The sequence below is a fragment of the Sinohyriopsis cumingii genome, chromosome 18, assembly GCF_028554795.1.
Source record: "Sinohyriopsis cumingii isolate HCF-2022 chromosome 18, ASM2855479v2, whole genome shotgun sequence".
Classification (NCBI taxonomy): domain Eukaryota; kingdom Metazoa; phylum Mollusca; class Bivalvia; order Unionida; family Unionidae; genus Sinohyriopsis; species Sinohyriopsis cumingii.
The window spans coordinates 16,176,423-16,199,345 of record NC_142978.1 but is presented as its reverse complement, the minus strand read 5'-3'; the positions used below and the strand labels follow the sequence as shown (position 1 = coordinate 16,199,345).

The window sequence follows — 22,923 nt, the reverse complement described above, 5'->3', positions numbered from 1 at the left end:
GAAAGATTTCATGCACTCTGTTATGCCGTATAACCTTGCAAAACTGTAAGAGAAAGGTCAGGTGAACGACCAAATATTCAATAATATTTGCATGGAGAAAATAAATAAAACTCTGGAAGAAAATAATACTTTGATATCCAGAAAGGAACAATTAAAACAACCAAGAGACTGAAACGCTAATTAATGATTAATGCAACAGTAATGCTTATTAGAACAAGAGAATTGTAACACTGAAGAATGACATGACTGAAATAGCCAAAAAGGACAGACAAAAACAAAAACTGAAACAAAAATAAACTGATAGGACAGTGTAATCAGAATTATGAAAGCGAAATATTTATCACTGACATAAACGACAAAAATAAAATGAGTTAAAATGTCATATTTTATCCGCTCTTTAAGATTAGTTGACTGCTGGAATAAAATAATGTAAGAACAAATATAACAGACTATGCTGACAGAAAACTAGTTCTTGACTATGAGAACGATGAATTATGATACTGCCATTATATCACCATAGAAACGAACAGTGTTTTCTTTACCGACACGGGACCTACAGCCAACATTCAATGATGCATTTGAAACACCCTCGCAACTTGATTATATGTAGTGTTGCAAAATATGGAAGGACGAAGTTTGTACTAGATTTCATTGAGACATGATATAGGAACTACTTTAACTATGCTGTTATCGCTGTCCAACCTTCATCTATAACAAGCTTTAAGCAGAAGTTTTAAACAAATATCAATTTAAGATAGCATTATCCATCATAATAAATATGCGTGAGAAATGTTGCGTTTTCTGTGATCTTTCACCCCCCAAAAGACGTACATAGAAAATGAGTGACCAGTGGTTTTGAGAGAAGAGATAGATGTACAGATGAAACAAACAATATAAATACAATTTTAATTGGATTGGAAAGTCCCTTTGAGTACAAGGTGGTAGAGTCACCATATGGAAGTGTATTATTGTATTGAGTACAAGGTGGTAGAGTTACCATATGGAAGTATATTATTGTATTGAGTACAAGGTGGTAGAGTTACCATATGGAAGTATATTATTGTATTGGGTACAAGGTGGTAGAGTTACCATATGGAAGTATATTACTGTATTGGGTACAAAGTTACCATACTGAAGTGTATTGATCTTTCTGAGTACAAGGATGTATAATTACCATATTGAAGAGTATTCATATTATTGGGTACATGGTGGTAGAATTGCCATATAGAAGAGTATTCATGTTATTGGGTACAAGGTGGTAGAATTGCCATATGGAAGAGTATTCATGTTATTGGGTACATGGTGGTAGAATTGCCATATGGAAGAGTATTTATGTTATTGGGTACATGGTGGTAGAATTGCCATATGGAAGAGTATTCATGTTATTGGGTACATGGTGGTAGAATTGCCATATGGAAGCGTATTTATGTTATTGGGTACAAGGTGTGGAAGAGTATTATGGTCTTTGAGTACAAGGTGGTAGAGTTACCATATGGAAGTGTGTTTATGTTATTGGGTACATGGTGGTAGAATTGCCATATGGAAGAGTATTCATGTTATTGGGTACATGGTGGTAGAATTGCCATATGGAAGAGTATTCATGTTATTGGGTACATGGTGGTAGAATTGCCATATGGAAGAGTATTCATGTTATTGGGTACATGGTGGTAGAATTGCCATATGGAAGAGTATTCATGTTATTGGGTACATGGTGGTAGAATTGCCATATGGAAGAGTATTTATGTTATTGGGTACATGGTGGTAGAATTGCCATATGGAAGAGTATTTATGTTATTGGGTACAAGGTGGTAGAATTGCCATATGGAAGAGTATTCATGTTATTGGGTACATGGTGGTAGAATTGCCATATGGAAGAGTATTTATGTTATTGGGTACAAGGTGTGGAAGAGTATTATGGTCTTTGAGTACAAGGTGGTAGAGTTACCATATGGAAGTGTGTTTATGTTATTGAGTACAAGGAGGTAGAAATACCATATGGAAGATTATTTTTGTTATTGGGTACAAGGTGGTAGAATTACAATATGGAAGAGCATTTATGTTAAATGAAGGTAGTAGAGAACCGCTCCGGTGGCCTAGCGGTTAGAGTGTCCGCCTCGGATGCGGAAGGTCGCGGGTTTGAACCCTTGCCGAGTCATACCAAAGACCTATAAAAATGGTGATAGCAGCTGTCTCGCTTGACGCTCAGCATTAAGAGGTTAGTGTTAGGACTGGTCGGCTTGGTGTTAGGATGCTGTGACTGGGTGTGACATGATGCTACATGTCTGCAGAATGATGTCCATGTGTTAGACATCACTATCAACTGCCACACTCCGGACATCGTAGCGATTTGACTGAACAATTGTTAAAGCTACGTTAAAAATCCAAATCACACACACACAGAGTCCTTAGTCAATAAATATTTAAAGGATAATATGATACATGATAGCAACTGGACCAGTACAGTTAGAACTATTCTTAATTAGCAACTGGACCAGTACAGTTAGAACTGTTCTTAATTAGCAACTGGACCAGTACAGTTAGAACTATTCTTAATTAGCAACTGGACCAGTACAGTTAGAACTGTCCTTAATTAGCAACTGGACCAGTACAGTTAGAACTATTCTTAATTAGCAACTAGACAAGTACAGTCAGAACTATTCTTAATTAGCAACTGGACCAGTACAGTTAGAACTGTTCTTAATTAGCAACTGGACCATTACAGTTAGAACTATTCTTAATTAGCAACTGGACCATTACAGTTAGAACTATTCTTAATTGGCAACTGGACCAGTACAGTTAGAACTATTCTTAATTGGTAACTGGACCAGTACAGTCAGAACTATTCTTAATTAGCAACTGGACCAGTACAGTTAGAACTATTCTTAATTGGCAACTGGACCAGTACAGTTAGAACTATTCTTAATTAGCAACTGGACAAGTACAGTCAGAACTATTCTTAATTAGCAACTGGACCAGTACAGTTAGAACTATTCTTAATTAGCAACTGGACATGTACAGTCAGAACTGTTCTTAATTAGCAACTGGACCAGTACAGATAGAACTGTTCTTAATTAGCAACTGAACCATTACAGTCAGAACTATTCTTAATCAGCGACTGGACCAGTGCAGTTAGAACTATTCTTAATTGCTTTTTATTCTTGTTTTATAATCAATCTCCGTTTCACCAGGACAAACTAAGCCGTGGACTCAGCAGGATCATGGAGAATAAATACACTATCTGGTTGAAGGAAAATTTATTCACTTGTGGTAAACTTAATGTCTATAGGACAACGAAGGGGAAAAAATCTTTTAGAGCTACCTTTTGTGTTCAAATGATACCATTACTAGAGGTCATTATTAAAATAAAATTTGTGTCTGTGTTCTCTGCCGTGGCCATATGAGGAGACTGGTGCAGTAAAACCGATATCAGTATTAATTAAAATTTTGTGTAATTTCGTGACAAAGCGGTAGAGTACAAATTTCATTTATTTACCCAATGCAACGTATAAGATGATCTACAGCCATTTACTTAAAGAGATTCGATCGGATTTAGAATTTATTAGTTGTTAAGAGCTCTTCCGAGATGAAAATTATACTATAATTAATTGAAATCCTAGCTAACTAGAATTAATTCTAGTCGAAAACTGCTTTTAGATATTTTGACGGTGATAATACCCAACATACCGTTGTTTTTGTTAGCTATGTCTATGGTGTTAGGAAAATGCATTTGATGTTGAAGCGAAGTTATGATTTATGTGCTTCATATATCACTGGAATTTTTAATTGTTTAATAACACTCTGTGCTGTGGCGTATACTTTTTCCAATCATATTTTACATACTGTCTCAGTTTTTGTTGACCTAATCATATGATTAAACATACTTGCATCTTGTCAATATATACCTTATTGTATAAGACACACAGATAAATAAATATCGACAGAGAATATATAAAATAGCAACTGTTACATACAACTGTTACATACAATCACAAACTACAAACAAAAACAACACACTATTTGACAAGACAGGGAAAGGAAGTTGTTGTTGTTGTTGTTGTGGGGTTTAACGCCATTTTTCAGCACACGATAGGCTATACATGGCGGCCAGTATTAATGGTGGAGGAAGAACCCGAGAAAACCCCGGAAAGAACCACCGACCCACGAGAAGCTACTGGCAAGCTTTCTCACATACCCACATTGGCTGAATCCTAGACTCGAACTGCCGCAGACAGAGGTGAGATGGCAGTGATCCGTAACGAAGAGCGCTTTAGACCACTCGGCCACTCGGGGCCCCGGGAAAGGAAGTGTTGATAGACGCACTTCTATTATTTTGGACATAAAGAAACGAAGTGCTTATAGACACACAAAATAATATGATTGGCAATTGAACATGTATCTCTTTTGTTAAGGTAGCCCTGAAAAAGGGGCTGATTTTGTGGACGGGGAGTTATCGCAATCTTTTATCTCCTAAGATAGTGTCCCCGTCTGGCGGCAGGCTTTCCCACAGGATAAGGCGTGCTTCTTCGGAGAGAGAATGAGAACTCTTTCGTGTCTACACGGCAGTCGACAAATCCTGTCTGGTTATTGCTGCTGTTCTCTTTGCTTCTGAAGTCTGTACTTCTCCGTCCATTCTTCTTTCTCCTTTTTGATTTCCTCCCTGAAGAGCCCTTCTATCAGGTCTTTGATCACTTTCAACATTCTGACATTCTCTACCTCTTCAGGCTTCAGTATCAGCTTTTCCTGACACGATGTAAATTCACATAAGCTTCGTTCAGCTTGGCTAGTCTTGAAAACATATTCATAGGAGGATAAGTCAACAATGGATGGTCATACTGGCTGACTGACTGTTTGAATTATAGTCGTTTTCGTCCTTCCGGACATGTACGAATGGTTAATGAATACACAGTGTGCTAATTGATTGTTCCTGGGGGACGGAAAGAGAGCCACATCCCCCAGGCATTTTTGTGTTCAGAGAACACTTGTTCATTTTAGCCATCAGATTGTAGGACTAGTAGAGTCTCTAACAACCTGAATGTAAGGCTATTACATGAGGGGGAATAGTACCACGCACACTCATGTTTTCAAAGTTGGATTCAGCTGCGATTGAACTCACCAGATCTCAACCTAAGCAGTATGTAACGTCCGCTACGATTGGTCGACAGCGATGACGTCACATTAGGACACCTGTTGTTGTTTTTGTGTGCGTGTGTGTATGTGTTTTTTTTTGTTTTTTTTTTTTCTTTTGACAGGTGGAAATAGTCCCACATCCTGTCAATGGTACGATGTCCGAGCTAGTTCAGGAGGAAACGGTGCTGGGCAAGTCAGCCATGAATGTTGTATAATCCCAAAAACGCCAGCCCATACTTATTTCAAATCGAGTCCAGTTATGTAATGGACAAAGAAAAACCAATAATGTGTAAGCCACCTGTGCAATTATTCAAATCAACTGAATCCACAAAAAAATGATCCATTCTAAAGTTGGAATTTAGTGTACAAAGTGTATATCAATCAATCAATCAATTCTCTCTGCGCCGTCTGGTGCTTGAGGCGACAGCAAGGGAGCACCATTTTGGTCTGTCGGCTGCTGTTATGGGGGCTGTCTGCAGGGTGAGGCCTCTGGTCTTGAGTTCTCGCTCCACGGTTCAGTGCCGGGTCTCTTTGGGTCTGCCACGGTTCCTTTTCCCGTGTGGAGTCCATCTCAGTGCCACCCTTGGTTGTGAGTCAGGGGGCATTCTGCAGACGTGGCCGAGCCATCTCCATCGACGAGTTGCAATGGTCTCAGCGATGGTGCTTGCGCCCGCTCTGTGCCGGAGTTCCTCGTTCGAGATCATGTTTGGCCAGAAGATCCTCATGATCCGTCGCAGGTACTTGGTCTGGAAGACTTCGAGCTTGCGTTGTATACAAAGTATACATACGATATACTAATTAAATGCCAATCAGTAAAGTCGAAATGACTTATGAATAGTTTGTATCACGCATAAAAAATATGACAGAATACATTTTTGATGGTGGTACCAAAACAGGTCAAATTAGAATTTGGAAATAGAGATATTATGAAAAACGGTTTTCAGCCAATGAAAACCGTTTACATTTAGGCAATGTAACAATCTTTATTTTCGGTGGTGTTCTTCTGAGACTGCTATTGTGGAACAGGCATCGTCGGAAAGTTGGTAGCTGCACCGGTCTATGTGGGCTTCGACAGGATGTTATCAAGGTGGCGCCACTGCACTTACGTCTCCCTTTTTAGCAGCCTGCCACGTGTGCGCCTTCCCCGTTACACTCCCATGGTGCCTTACATTCATCAGTTTAGCTAGAGTTGTCCTTCACCTTTCAGCAAGCATGGTTCTGGTGGTGCGACTTTAACACTGGCTGCCCTTCTTTCTGAGTGCTGCCTCGTGTTGTCTGCTTCCTTCCGTCACTCTTTGTGAATTCTTATCAGCGGCTAGTAGTAATGGGTCATACAGCCAGCAGAATTATTCTTCATTAATCAATTCTGAATTTCTGTGCTTGGACACATTCTTTTGTTCTGTGTTCCTAAAAGCACGTTTTTCCTGTCTTTGACCTTGAGAGCCCTCCTGGTAAGCCGGCCCTGCTCGCTCTGTCCACTGCCTCTACTCGAATAGAAATAGGGTTGGTAGACATCGTGGTCAACGACAAAGAAAACGTGACAGGGAGAATTAGAGTAGTCGAGTAGCGTAGTTTTCCGAAGTACGTACGCGTCCTAACGGCACAGCACAGTCTCTAGCACTCTGATGACACCAACTGTCTTCTGTTGTTTTTTTTTCTTCCAACCTTTCTCTTTTGTGGTAGGTTTTGAATCGAATTTATGCCAACTTCCAAGTCACAGAAGATAGAAAAATACAAAGATATTCCAAAGAAAGACTCATAGATAGATTAGTGACTCCAAAAAGAACATTATCTTGTATGGGTACAACACATTTATTCAATTACATACACGAGCTCTACTACCTGTACTTTGGTCTAAGCATTATTCGTATGATACATAACACTTGACATGTAACAAACATATTTACAAGTTATGAACATATTCATCTGTATATCCCAATGCAAAGTACTTTACATATTTCTCATTACTCAACACGTTTAATTTTATAAACTCCCAAATCCCATTTACACCATGGTCTCTCTATACTTCAGAGCCCTTATACAAATCATATATATCATCCCTATATTCCTCACGTTTATCATTGTGAAGTCTTTACATATTTCCTTTCCATGTACTACTTTTAGCCACATGTAAAGCCATAACCTTTCGCTGTCTTTTCTCTTCCACCTTTCAATTTAAAACCCTTTAGAATCACCCAACTTCACATTACAAACGGTACTGTTAAACTCTGATACAGTTACTGAATGAACCTCAAATTCTAACTTCTGTTTCTTCACAAAACAAATACTTAGCCTCATTATGCTTCTACTTCATTACGCGCACGTTGAAGTATTTCTTCAACGAACATATCTACAAACTTCTCCAGTAAATTCAATAGGATACCTGGAGAGAATATCATGCTGTTGTTGAGCTGTCATATCTGTTCTTGACAAGTACAGCAACGGGTTCCAAAAGAAAGTTCCAACAAATTTAAATCGAATATATTTGTTCACTTTATCTACCTTTCTCCTATGCAACTCTTGGCCAAGATCATCTTTATTCACTAGATTGGACTTCGCCTCTCCCATTGACTTGTAGATATGATCTTGTAATTCCATTGGTAAGCTTTTGATATCACTAGTTATATTCCTATCACGTAATGGAACTTTCACTCCAATCCAGTCCAGTCCATGATAATTCCAAGGAAGCTAACCGGGCAATTACCAAAAAAAGCCTAAAAACTCTCACTCAGATATATCCCAAGTCTTACATGGTACGTTGTAAAAACTGATTTTTAGTGTCACGTTGAGTAGCAGATGGGACATCCGTGAAATAAGTACCCGTTAAACGCGTACACTATCTGAGGGTTTTCTAAGTCCCAAGCATCCATCGAATACGGTCCGATGATCTTTTCGCCTCCTCCGTTGCGAGAGTGCTGGATCAATTTGTCTTCCTTGTCTCACAAGTAATGTAACCAGCTTAGGGCTTTGACCGAGTATCGACGTTTGACAAAGTTCGTCGTTTGAGGGCGTCTTCAGATGTAGTTGGTAATATTCAGGGCTGACAAAAGTGCGTTGACAAGCAGGGCAATGCACTCGTTCTTCAAGACAGGGTTTAGAAGCCAAATATCCTGGGCATTTCGATCCACAATGTTTGTGTTGCTCTCGATTGTTATAGCCATAGTCACATTTCTCAGTAACAACTACATCCTAGGAATCCGGTGATACTGGTAATGGCATCGAAATGTTCATCGTGATGATAGACGTGAATGTATTTTCCGTCTTTGAAATCTTTGCCTCGAAACAACAGAGGTATACGCAATTTTTGAGGATGCATTTTCAAGGTGTAGCGTGGAGCCAAGACGTCTTGCAATTTTTGCATTTCAGGAATACCACAGGGTGTGTCATTGGATAGCCCCGCTTGCTGTAACATGAGTTCTGCTTCTCTTCACTTTTTGGCTCGGTCAGAATGTCGAATAGTTTTCCAGTCTTTGTTCCATTCTGCCGTGTCACTCTTGTCGGCATACGCTTGTCCCACCACGATGGCACGGGCGAAATACATCTGGTCTTGAAGATTGTTAATTTCAACGAGGCTCTTTTTGGTGCTGCGAAGGCCGTCCACCAATAACACCTTTTTGCATCCGGTCTCTTGAGGAACAGAAACGTGGGTCATGAACAGTGTCGCTTTTCGATTGGTGATGTGAAACTTGTCGTTGAATTGTTACACGTGTTGAATTTTGACGATGGCTTTGGATGGTGTAAATTCTGATATTCTGCTAAACTCGATCCAAACGAGGGACTTCAAACTGTCGTGACGAATGGAATGTCTCAAGCGATCGTCTTCTTTGGCTGCATATTTTCGTTTCAGTGTGGTTAACAAAGCATCCCATACATCGGCGATGAACTCTTCTGCCTGCGGTACTTCGGACTTGAAATCTTTAAACCCTCCCCGTGTACGTGTAGGCCGTTGTTCTAAATTTTCTAGAGGACCGCTTTTCCGTCTCTCGAACGTGGAAGTACTTTTCGAGTGATACTGGTGGACTTTGGTTGGGTGTAGACTCTCTGGGCCTGGACTCCGTCTCACTCATGTCATCTTCAAAATCGCTGCAATGAATCTGAGCCTGGACTTCAGCTACTGTGCGAGGCGATAAATCACGTTTCTGCCTTTAATTTCTTCTCCTTTCTCCACGAAATGATGCGATCGTTTCATCTTGACTGCACAAAGTCAAATGACTACATTTCAAACGCCCAGTACAGTGACGTCACTGAAGCTAGAAATTTTAAGGCTATAAATGTAGACTTGGGGTTTTCCATAGGAATTTCCACAAGCATTCGCTATAAAGAGATACTAGGTGTAACTATAAATAGTGGGGTTTTCATTATCATAGGAATTTCCACAGGTTGTAGCTATATATAGATGGTGAGTTTTTCCAAAAGAATTTCCCACAAGTTGTAGCTTAAAAATAAATACAAGGTTTCTCCAAAGAAATTTCCTACCAGTGGTAACTATAGATACTAGCGTTTTTCCACATAGCATTTTTGGTAGTGTAAGAGATAGTCTATTTTATGAGGTTGTATCGCCTTCTCCAACATTTTAAGCTAACACAGCACGTTTGGGTAGTGAGTATGATATAATGGATTGTATAGTGGGTGTAATGGATAATATTTTTGTGGTGTAAGAGAGATATTTTTTTAGATTTCATCTCCTTCTCTTACATTCTAAGCGAATACATAAAGATTGAAGTGCATTTTGGTGTATTTGTTTGTATGCGTTCGCGTACGTTTGTGTGGATAGTATATTTGGGGTTTGTATGGGTGCAAGTATGTTTGTGTGGATAGCAGATATTGTGTTTGTTTTTCTCCTTCCCGTGTGTAGATAGTATATTTGGATTTGTTCTTTCTTTTCTTCTCATGTGTGCATAGTATATATTGTGTTTGTTTTTTCCTCTTCCCTCTGTGTGAATAGTATATTTGGGGTTTCCTTTATCTTCTTCCCTCTGTGGATTGTGTGGGTGTTAATAAGCATTCATGTATGTTTGTATGGATAGCAAATTTTGGGGTTTGTATGCATGCACACGTTTGTGTGGATAGTAGAGTGTGTGTTTGTATGCATGCACATACGTTTCTGTGGATAGTAGATATTAGAATTTTTATAGCAAATATTTGCAGTATTTTTTATAGTTGATAGTGGGTTTTTTACCCTTCCCTTCTGTGTGGATAGTAGTGTGTTTGTATGCATGTGCATATATTTGCATGGATAGTATACTGGGGGTTTGTATGAAAATAGAAGAAACCCAAATGCCCGTTTTAAGGACCACTCCTATGTCATGAAAAGATTTGCTTTCTTGCCTAAATATTTTTTAGTCAGTTGTATAGTTGTTTGTGTGATAGACTGATGTTCATCAACATATGTCTATGTGTTATATATGTCTATGTCTCTACTGTATTTGTCTCTACCTAGGGTAGTGCGTATTCATGTCAGCCACTTTCAACATTGTTCAATTCCAGTTTGAGGCTATAGTGCTGGGACCGTTTTTTAACATAGAAGTCTACGGTAGGCTCAAGTACCCCACTTGTATAAAAACTCTGTTGTTGTTTTACATGTACACTGAGCAGAGGAAATAATGTGAAATCGATGTTTTGTTCATAATTTGTCCATCCAAGATGCAGATTAAATATATAGTTTTTAATCCTTCAGTTCAAAGCTTATCCAACCTGTTGCTTCATCTATAAAAACATGTTCTCATTCAAATAGCTGTTACACGAATGAACTTTATTTTAAAAAATGCCACCAACTCCACTTGTTTTCTTCTTTAGCAGTCATTTCTTTCTTCGAAATCATATTTTATATGGTTACCAATTATCACCAATCATCATATGTATTTTACATTTAGATAAAATTTAGATAAAATTTCTTATTTGAAAATAAACATGAAACCTGTGGAGAGATTCAACTAATTCTGGTACACTTTATCTATTCAATGCATGTAGGAAAACCTGCAAACAGCCATTGCTATCTCACTGCAAATTTTAACTTATTTCTTCCACAGCATATTCTTTTGAAATCTAGAAGTTTTATCTCCCTTGATATCATTGCCCAAGTATTGTGCGTTGTTTGTTTCCAGGGAGACGAACTAGGCATTTATTTTCATGGTATAATATGCTCAACTGGTTCCTATCTGTTAAACAACTCTTTCCATTTTAGGAGCAAATACCTTGCACCTTTCATGTTTTTTCTACTTTGTATGTCATCATCATATAAATTGTATTCGTAAATCTTAGATTGTAAATGTCATCACTACATATTATTTACCTGATTACAAAGATTGGTAAAATTTGTAATGTATCCCTTTTCCAAAGTTGCACTTTATTTTAAAATTATGTATCAAAATGAACAAGTTGTCAGTCAAATAACCTAATAGGCTTATCTGTACTTTGGTCTGTTTACTCTTTGACCAGAATTATGTCTGTTAATCTATGACTAGTCACTGTATCTGTGTTAGTTTTGGCAAAATATCCTCCCATTATCTGGTGGGGTTGTATTAAAATCAAAACCTTAGGTTATGGGTTGTAAAACTCTTTCATGGCCAAGCCACAAGTTCAAATATATGATTTTTGGGTACCACAAGAAGAATATTTCCCTTTTATTCTATACCAAGCTGGCTAGTAGATTAAACCTCAATCTTCAGTAAACAATCCACCCTCAGAAAGTTTGGATAATTCACTTCCCTTTCAAGGTGATCATACAAATATCAGTGTCTTAAGAGAGTGGCATGATTGGTTTGACCATTGCTGCAGTAAATTACATCACTGAAAATTTGTATGGAATTTCATCATATCTAATTCTTGCTGAAGAAATCTGAGAATATACCACTCACATCTCCATGAGGTTATTTCCCCATACCTCCTAAATGATGAACCCATTGTGATGCATTACTGAATCAGACTTTGTGGTCATATCTGTGTGTGTGTATGTGTTTGTGATTTGGATTTTTTTAACTTACCTTTAACAATTTTTCAGTCATATCAATATGATGTATGCAGTGTGACAGTTTATTGTGATGTCTAGCACTGAGGAATCACGCCAAAGATATGTGATGTCTAGCACTGGGGCATCATGTTGCAGACATGAAGCATGATGTCCCACCCAGTTACATTATCCTAACACCAGGCCGACCAGTCCTAACACTAACCTCTTAATGATGAGTGCCTAGCGAGGCATATGTTTGCACCATTTTTATAAGTCTTTGGTATGACTCAGCCAGGTTTGAAACTGTGACCTCCCACATCTAAGGCAGACACTCGAACCACAGGAGCATTCCAATTTATTAAAAGACTATAATGCACGTTACTATTATCTGTAATGTAAACTATATTTGGTAAAAGTGAATGGACACTGCCACAGGCACAGAGGACAGAAATTCAACTGAGAATAACTTTAATTTACATACAATGGTTATAGTCAAAACCTTGGAACCTGTGTTCAATTACTATATGTATGTACAGTGATCCCCTCTTGAATAACCCCCCTGACCAGTGGCCACCCACTTTTTACAGCCAGAATTCCAAATCAACAAGTTTGTGTTCAAAAGTACCCCTCAAGAACGAACACCCCTCTAACACGACCAGCAGCTAACGTCTTATAAGGCTACATTGTCGGATGCAAAAGGGATGGCCGTATAAGATGGGTACCACTATATAGAGTTCAACAATACCTCAGCTTAAAAAAATTCCAATATTTCAAACTTTAAGATAAAAGGCAATTATCTCATTGATAAGGTTGTAAAAAAACACATAGGTTAAATCTCCATGTACATATACCCTGCCAAATAAAAGTAAATATTTTCCCATACATGGTAAAAGACAAAACATGCCAATTTGTGATCTGTGGAAATAAACCAGACAAAGAAATAAAATTTGACACAATTTTTATTTAAAAACATTGGAATTATAAGGATCTATATACTGCCTGACCTTATGAATATTCACACATGGTCACACAAATATTTACAGGATTGTCAGCTAGCAATCAACTAAAATGTATGCAGGTTAATGTGCATATTGCCAGCGTATTTTCACGCAACTTGCAGAAAGTAGACATATTATGTGGAACCATAAAAAAAAGAAACTGCAATTTTGCCAAATTCTTAGTTATGACTTGTTAGATTGTTCTAATGTCAGCTGCATGGATATTTATGGTCTCCAAATTGTATGAAAATTTCCAAACATCCAAAGTAGCAGTATTCCTGTGTTTTCGTTCATAGATCCTTAAAATCCAAGAAACAATTAAAAATTTTAAGTATCATAAATAGCTTTTCTGCCTAAAATTGTGATTTCCTATGAGTGGCTAACGTCATTCATTAGTTGCTTTCTCCAAATAGGCAATTAAGTCGGCACGCTCAGATTCTTTCTTCAAGCCAGCGAAGACCATCTTTGTTCCTGGGATGTATTTCTTGGGGTTCTCAAGGTAAACCCACAATGTGTCCTTGCCCCAAGTGATTCCTGAAATGCCAAATTGTATGCTAAGAAACAAAAAAAGGAATTAAAATTCTTATCTGACACCCCCATTTGATGTACAGAATTTGTTTCTTGGCCCTCTACCCACCCTGAATATTTATTTATGGTGTGTAGTAGACAAACAAGTTTTGTTTAAATCGGGAAAATTATGTCCAGACCTCTGGACCCCAAAATCAAATGCAATTTTCAATGGTCACACCATCAAATGAATGGGTGATTCACTCAAATCACCCCAAACCCCATGATACTACTAAAAGTGTAAAAAAAATTCAATTTCACATCAAGTGGTAATTGATTTATCATTCAAAGATTCAAGAGATGCCCTTCATCAAATTTAATGCAGCTATGAAGCTGATAAAAATAACAGGGTGCAGAAAAGTGGAGAAAGACAAATCAAAATCCAAAATGACTTTTTTCCCTCAGGCAGCCTAGACTCTCAAACAGCCAACACTTACAGACCATTGGAAAAGAGTGACAGAAAACCTAAAAAGTATACCAAATTTCATCCCTTAATCTCAAACAGCTTTACAGTCATAAAGCAGCACTTAACACTAGACAAAACAATTTTTTTTTTAGTCATGACTTTGACCTTGACAATATGACCCCAAGACACCTGTTAAAAATAATGTAGCAGTACAAAAAGTTTGATTATTTAATCTCATGGTTTTCAAGTTAGAGAGCAGAAATGAAAGTGTAACCATCAGACATTAACACAAATCTCTGAAGGGGACAATATATGGTTTACTCTAAACAGGTCTGCCAAACGACTAAGGAAAGACAACCCTGTCTTTGCTCTCAAAATCAAACTGTATCCTTTGCTCCAGCAAATGTCTGCACAAACTAACTAATATATTATCCATAAAATCACATAGCAACTAATGTATTATCCATAAAATCACAACTTATGTATTATCCATAAAATTACAACTAATGCATTATCCATAAAATTACAACTAATGTATTATCCATAAATCACAAAGCAACTAATGCATTATCCATAAAATCACAAAGCAACTAATGCATTATCCATAAAATCACAACTAATGCATTATCCATAAAATCACAACTAATGTATTATCCATAAAATCACAACTAATGTATTATCCATAAAATCAGAACTAATGCATTATCCATAAAATCACAACTAATGCATTATCCATAAAATCACAACTAATGCATTATCCATAAAATCGCAACTTATGTATTATCCATAAAATCGCAACTTATGTATTATCCATAAAATCACAACTTATGTATTATCCATAAAATCACAACTTATGTATTATCCATAAAATCACAACTAATGCATTATCCATAAAATTACAACTAATGTATTATCCATAAAATTACAACTAATGTATTATCCATAAAATCACAACTAATGCATTATCCATAAAATCACAAAGCAACTAATGCATTATCCATAAAATTACAACTAATGTATTATCCATAAAATTACAACTAATGCATTCAAGGATGGTCCTGGCGTTTAAAAAGCTGTCGCAAAAAAAATCGCCAACCTCAATATTTTGTCGCCAATTTTCAAAAAGTGTCGCCAAAACAAGTAGTGTACATTTTTCCAAGTGTTAATTTAGTCTATTAATGTAACAGGCAATGAAAATTACAAAAGATGGGTTAGTTAATACTTTAAGCATTAACAAAATGTTACAAAGTGTTACATGAAGATCCGTCGCGATTTTAGGGCTGCCCACTTGTTGAATGCAGTTTCAAAGTCTAATTTTTCACATCTGTACATGCTGATTCTCATTAAATTCTCGAGAGATGAGATGCAGAGCTTATTTCTGATGTCAGTTTTTATGAGGTTCATCATACGGGATCCACGTTCACAGTCTACAGTGCTGACAGGTGACACTAGTAGTCTCTCAGCAGCCCCACCCCACCCACATAGCTAGCTTCACAAAGCTTGTAGCGAATTGCTTCCTAACTCCCAAGAATGATCACTGAATGCTGTATAAATTTTCTCGACAAGAAAAATAGGATCTCCATTCCCACGAATGGAATGTACACAAGTCAAAACCTGGCAATACTGGACCGTATATATAAGCATAAATTCACACCCAATTTAGGGATTCTTTCACTCCTGTATTTTGAGAAATAAATAATTATTATTATTTAAGCAAAACTGGTTTTTTTTGTTTTGTTTTTTTTGCTATTTCTTGTTGCGGAGTTTAAGTTTCTGCAGCCGTAACACGGGACTGATGGCAAAAGGAAAAGATCAATGAGTAAAATGCTGCACTGGCGACAGATGTAATTGTGATTGAGATTTTTTCCATTTGCTTTGTATTTATACACAGTAGTCGGTACTTCAAAGGTTATCAGTTTTCTATGAAGGTTCAGCAAAACTATTGTATTGGTATATGTATAAAAAAAAACAGAAGGATTAGCCATACAATTAATTGTATCTGTTCTATTCGCGTCTTCAGAAGTCGGTCAGTTGTAGGTATAGTGCGGTAGCATGATTGACTGTATCGCAGCATACAGTCCTCAGCCCAGATGTCAGCATAAGCAGATTATGATGTAACAATGCACTGTAAAGATGGGGTTGTCAATAAGAACAAAGGATCGTTTGTTTAACAGATTGATTCCAATGCATTGCTTAGTCAAGTTTGTGGCTTCCTTTCGTTCTGCCTTTTAATTTATCCAGTCCAAATCCATGATTGTATGTACAAATTAAATAACCAAAAAGTATGTCGCCAAAAAAATCGCCAGATGGGATATTTTTGTCGCCAATAAGGAAAAAAAATCGCAATTTGCGACATTGGCGAAGCCCAGGGCGATCCCTGTGCATTATCCATAAAATCACAAAGCAACTAATGCATTATCCATAAAATCACAAAGCAACTAATGCATTATCCATAAAATCACAAAGCAACTAATGCATTATCCATAAAATCACAACTAATGTATTATCCATAAAATTACAACTAATGCATTATCCATAAAATCACAAAGCAACTAATGCATTATCCATAAAATCACAAAGCAACTAATGTATTATCCATAAAATCACAAAGCAACTAATGCATTATCCATAAAATCACAAAGCAACTAATGTATTATCCATAAAATCACAACTAATGTATTATCCATAAAATTACATATCTTGCCAGCTGCAGTCTCTAAACAACAATGAAACTTATGTACAACTTAACACTGTCTGGCATTGCTATGCCTTGCCTTTATTAACATTACTTAAGTTTGGTTAAAAATGTACAGTACATTCCCAACATTTGTATGGCACTTCCATGTCTTCCTATATTAGCAATTATTGGCACATAAAAAATGTAAGCTATATTCCTTTCATCTAGGTCTTTTGTTTATAAGCATATTTCAGGTAGGTTAAAAATATACAGTACATCCCTTACATTGTCTGGCATTTCCCTGCTTTGCTGTTATAAACATGCAAAACAAAAATTGATAACCTAAACATAAAGGTCCAAGTTAGACAGATAACTCGCCTGCTTACTGCCTAAAAGCCAAATGCAGTTAGCTAAGAAATCTGAGTCAGGAAGATGCTTTCTGTTGAAATTTCTTCCAATCTTGATCATTGCATGTTATTAAAACAAATATTTCATGGTTTCTCAATTTTTTTCTTTCTTCATCTACATCTCATACCGTTGTCTGCATAATTTGTCCAATATTGAAAGACCTCTATGCCAATACACTGTCAAAGTTGGTCAAATTATGTTCAGCTTTTTGGTTTGCTTTTTAGACAAAGCTGTGTAGACATTTTCCAACATTTTGGTCAAATTTTGATTCAATCTCTATTCCCTAAAATTTGTGGCCATTTGACTAAAGATTGGCATCATTTTTATAAAATTTTAAAACTGCCAGTATGCTGTCAAAATTTTTCTCATAATTTCTGTGAAGACTTTGATTAAAAGTTTTTCTATTTTTAGTAATGGTGGATCTACATTTGTTGTATATAATTGATCACACAAAGCTGAAATCCCTTTAAGCCTGGACTCTCTCAAATTTTATAGTTCTATTCGTCATCAGTCTTGAAGAAGTCAGATAAAAGTTTTTCTATTGTTTCAGTAATGATACTGAATGCATAGGTATGCTGCGACCTTTATTACATTTCTATCTCCTGTTATGTGTATTCCATCTTCCATCTCTTACACAATGCAACTATAACCCACCAATGCAAGAAGATGCATTTTAAGAAAACTTCAGCAATATGGATACTGTGACCAGTTTTTCCTGCCTTCTATAACATTAGTAACAAGCAGGTAAAGAAGAGAAATGGTTCAAAACCTATTAAGATGAAATATGAAATATTGACTGACAGAACATCTGTAATACCTAATAAACTCATGAAAACAACAAAAGCTGTATCTTTTTGCGATAGTTAGGTACTACAGTAGTACCTTTCACTTTTGTGACAGAGGCTACAGTAGTACATTTTTCTGTTTATAACAGTGACAGGCTATGGTATTACTGTTCACTTTATGTGACAGCATGGTTACCATATTACCTTTCTGTTTTTGTTACTGTATGGGACTACAATTTACCGTAATCTTTTGAGACAGCAAGAGGACTTTGTTTTACCTTTGTCTTTGTTTGCTGTAGTATAGCTGAAACCCTCAGCCTGACCAGTCTTTCTGCCAAACAGACCATGCAGAACGGGACCTGTCTTGTGTTTACCAACAGGAGGTTTTTCTACCATGTGACACTGGGCACATTTCTGGACAAAAATTTTCTTCCCCTTCTCAGGATCACCTTTTGGAATATCTCCCCTGTAAAAATTAATTATAAAAATTACATTTTCAGCAAATGGACCCATTCTGAAGCTTCCTGTGAAGTTCCAAAGATCATCAATAATGGGTTTATTTTGTATATTTTTTATTCACCAAGGCAAATTATACTTTACACCTATGGAGATATATTTAACCTGTTAACTTGTATACAAAGTGTGAAAGAATTATTTTTCAAAGGTTTTGTAGGACATACATACATTTTAGACAGTTTGGGACCTGCACAGATACCATCATGTCTAGATGCATGCAGTTCTTTTGCCACATATTGCTAGAGCACCTCATGATCACAACCTGGCATTAAAGCTGAATCAGGAAAACCAAAGTATTCAGTGGGAAAACAGACAAGCACCAGGCTCTAAATGGTGGAGTTGCACCTTGTAGTTGAAGCTTAGAATGCATACCAGATAGCAAAAGGGACAAGATCACATCTACAGCAAGACTGCCTTGGGCGGCTGGCTAATTATGTTGACAACACTTGACATGGAATAAACCCAAAAGCAAGTATCCGATTATGGCTATATAATCCATATTTAACAAGCTGTCTTTGAAACCACTGATTGGAAAAGAGATTAATAACTTTTTATATACAAAACTGCAACATTCACTGCTAGTTTTTTACCATATCAAAAGACTTGGTAGAAATAAGCAGGAATATACATACAAGGTATTTCTGAACTGTAACAAACTTGTTTCTTAAGAAACAGCAAATCTTGGACATTGTTTTAAAACCATGATGAAGCGCTGACGTAGTTTTTCTTCTGCCATGAGAAGCTAATACAGTTGGTCTTATCAGAATGAACATCTGAACTAATTAGGCACAACCATTTCAAACTTAGGGGATATCTGACACTGCAATCAACTGTCCTACAAAATAATATAAGCCAAGCAAGACAAGAGGAGACTTAAAAGTAGATTAAATGATGATTTTATTGAGGAAATATTTACATACTGGACTAAAATGGCTGGACATAAAACAAATCCTCATTCCCCTTGAAAACGGTATGTAAGTATCAAAGTTTACTATGTTTAATAAATGAATCAAAGAATAACATGATCAGATCATTTAGACTATAATCTGTGTAATAGCATCAATGTGGACAGACAACTCCATCATGTGTTCTTGGAAAGTTGTCCATATCCAACTGACTATGCACGGAAAAGTACACATTTTTCAGGCAGTAAGATATCAATCATCCACTCCATTATAAATAGCAAGGCTGATGTCCCACACATAGGGCCAAACTGTTCTTTTTACGTAAATCACTGTTGATTCTAGACAAGAACAATGCTGCCTTATTTGGAAAGCATTGTATTTTTCCATACAGACAGCATTGTGCATGTCAGGATGTTCCTGCAAGCTTGCATTATGGAATATAACTGTTAAGGTCAGAAGTAATATGCTTCAATGAATCCTGTCTTGTCCAGTTAGCTTTCCTCATTAAACAACCCAGCTGCAATGCAAAGGTACATTATGTAATGGAAAAACCATCATGCATTCAAACTTTGGGATGGTGCTTTAGGAGCCTGGAGTCTCTGATCAATAATAAACAAATACTAGAACTTAGAAGTAAGAGGATTTATCATTCAATCATTAAACTGAGGGTCGCCACTAAATTGGTCAGTGAAGAGAAAATCAAATGCATCAAAAAGGTGAATGATCAGCAGAAACATGTTATTCTAATCACTTTTGTCCATTAGTTTGAGCCAAGAAATACATCTAGATATAGGAAGAATCAGACTTTTTCACTGATGCAATGACTGTAAAATTTAATTTTGAAAGAACAAAAGAAATATTCTCCTTAACACAACATCAAATTTCACCTTTTTTAAAGTTCTTCCATAGGTAATAAAATACCAGGTAAAATCCCCCACTGTTCCTTTTCATCTAAAATTATGGCCATACGGACCCTCTTGCTTATCAAAAGCAAGTCAGACACAGAAATGTCTTACATACAAATCAATATGCAATGCTAATTCTTCAGTGAATTCAGTCTCAAAATATTTATGTTTTGAAGAAGTATTGTTTACATAACAAATTTTGACCATATTCACTTCATTTGTATTTGTATACACCCATATTCAGGTGGAAGGTCATTATTTAGACACCCCGAGAGGTGCATATGGCAAAATCGATGTTAAAGTATGTAGACATTATTGGATGAAATGAACCTGAAGTGTGTGATCCAGTACAATCCAGATTGAATTTCACATGCTGTGATGTCACAATGAAAGCTACACATATTGATAAACAAATATGTACTACCATCGACTGACGATTCCACTCAATGCGCTCTTATTCTGACCCAGTTTAGTACATGACCACTATTGTAAAATAGCTATAGATAATTTTCATCGGGAAGTTTCTTGGTGACAGTTAAGATGAAGAACATTCAATAATCAGGATTTAATAGATTTTGGTTAAAGAAAATTAGTGTTAAATTGTAAAAGAACAATTTATATTTAATTTAAAATGAGTAAAGGTGCATACATGACCCATGTGACTTGTACTATAGGTCCAACTTTCTAATAGTTGGCCACCTCTGACCAGAAACTGATCTCTTATGTTTGAGTTTACATCATTAAGAATACTTTGGTCTTGCCACCACATGGATAGTCTTATAAATGTGGTCACACAACATCTGTGCAAATAGACACGTCCTATTTTTAGCTGGAATAAAGTAAAGAAACTAACTGCATCTGTACACTGTGACAAACAAATGAAAGTGTGTGTGGTGGTGGTGGAAGAAACAGGTGAGAATCACCTAGCTCATCCATGGAAAAATATTGGTTCTAATAAGTACCCGCATCCCAGGAGGTAGGGGTACTAATATACACTGATGCTAGTCCTACAATGTAAGACAGCACATGTAATAGTTCTTTTAGTGCCTGACGCCCAAAACATAAATATCAGGCATTACATGTAGGACTAACACTCATAATGTTCAATAATTAAATCGTATTATGACGCAATCTCGTGATTTAAACACAAAAAGCTTTGTTCTCTAGCTTGCATCGAGTGAAGTTGCATAAAAACACCAATGCAAGATGCAATGCATAACCTGGCAGGCTTCAACATGCTATTCTTCTGATTTAAAATCCAACGTTTTCTCGCCTATCCGTGTGAAACGATGATAATATAATTTCTCACGTGAAATATGCAAGGTAAGAAAAAATAAGGCGTAAACTACTGTTTTCTACATTTACCATTTGGTAATGGCTATGATAGACGTAGGCAAAAGTCAAATCTGGTGTGTGACCTTGTCTCGACCGGGTGTCACGTACGCGTTACTTGCACACCTATGCTCAATATTGTCAATCAAAACTTTTAAACTAACATACGATGAGAGTATCTGCTCACGAAAATGATGTTTATCAGTATAAATTAGGTAGATCTTGGCCTACGCCCATCATCCGAACCAGAAACCGCGAGCCAGATAGTGATGTGTTTGCCTTGTCCTTGGACTGATCAAAATCACAAAGCAGGGTTTTATGAAATCAAAATTGAAAGGAATAAATTACATACACATTTAAAATAGAATAATGACATAAAAGCGCCTAATAAGATAGTATGTAAGATAAACTTTTGCTTTACAATACAACTTACATCTTCGTCGCCCTTGATGCGGTACCACGTTGAAAATGTAACGGTGTGTAGTGTAGGATCACACATATGATCGTCTGACGTCACAATAAAAAAATGGATCAGTTCATAAAAGAGGGGCGACTGATTTATAAAAGAAATTATTTGAAATAAGTTTACAATTCAGTCAATTTATAATATACCCCTTGTTTATTATAGTATGATATATTATTAATACATGTTCATCCATTTCAAATTAGGATTCATACAATAAACTGTTCCCGTACAAATAATAATTGTTGAACTTACACCCCTATCAAACAAATAGCCCATTCAGCGGCAAGGATGGAAAAGTGTTACATCATTCGGAATGCTCTTCCGTCTTCTTTGCCCTTAATATAAACAAGAGTTAAAAGAAACAAATATAATCGTTGTAATATTTAGGCCTTTTTTTATTTAAACTAAATGATTTTGTTTTATATATAAAAAAATCACTCAAAAATGGGCTATTCCTAGTATGGAACATAACAGTTATATAAGGTGACAAAACTCCTGTTGCAGCAATATAATTCTTACCTCCCTTTTGTCGCTGCTCCGAACGAATGAAATGCATCAAGGAAACATGAATATGCGATACGAAATAAAAAAAATAATTTTGAAGTAAACAAATTTGAAAACAACTAGAGATAATATAAAAGGGCAAGCAGTTGAAGATAAATTATATTATTAATTTGCAATTTTATAATCAAACGAACGATTCACTTAATTAACAGGTCACATAAAACAAAGTCTTGTAAGCTTTCACTTGCATAAGGAATTCACATCAATGAAAAAAAAATCATATGGAGAACGATATGACTTACCGCGTTGAAACGTTCAGTTTCAGTTTCCTCAAAGACAAATTATGAGACATTGCTGGCTAGAATATACTTTGCCTGA

The 22,923-nt window shown here is 36.5% G+C and overlaps 1 protein-coding gene across 1 annotated transcript; it reads right to left on the bottom strand.

Moving 5' to 3' along the window:
• Positions 1 to 13,017: 13,017 nt before the first annotated feature.
• Positions 13,018 to 22,141, bottom strand: LOC149776145 (cytochrome c, somatic-like). The gene is made up of 3 exons (XM_089942433.1): positions 22,009 to 22,141; positions 18,196 to 18,383; positions 13,018 to 13,608 (listed from the first exon to the last, which is right to left on the bottom strand). Coding segments are annotated over exons 1-3 (339 nt in total). The 5' UTR covers positions 22,011 to 22,141; the 3' UTR covers positions 13,018 to 13,459.
• Positions 22,142 to 22,923: the final 782 nt, after the last annotated feature.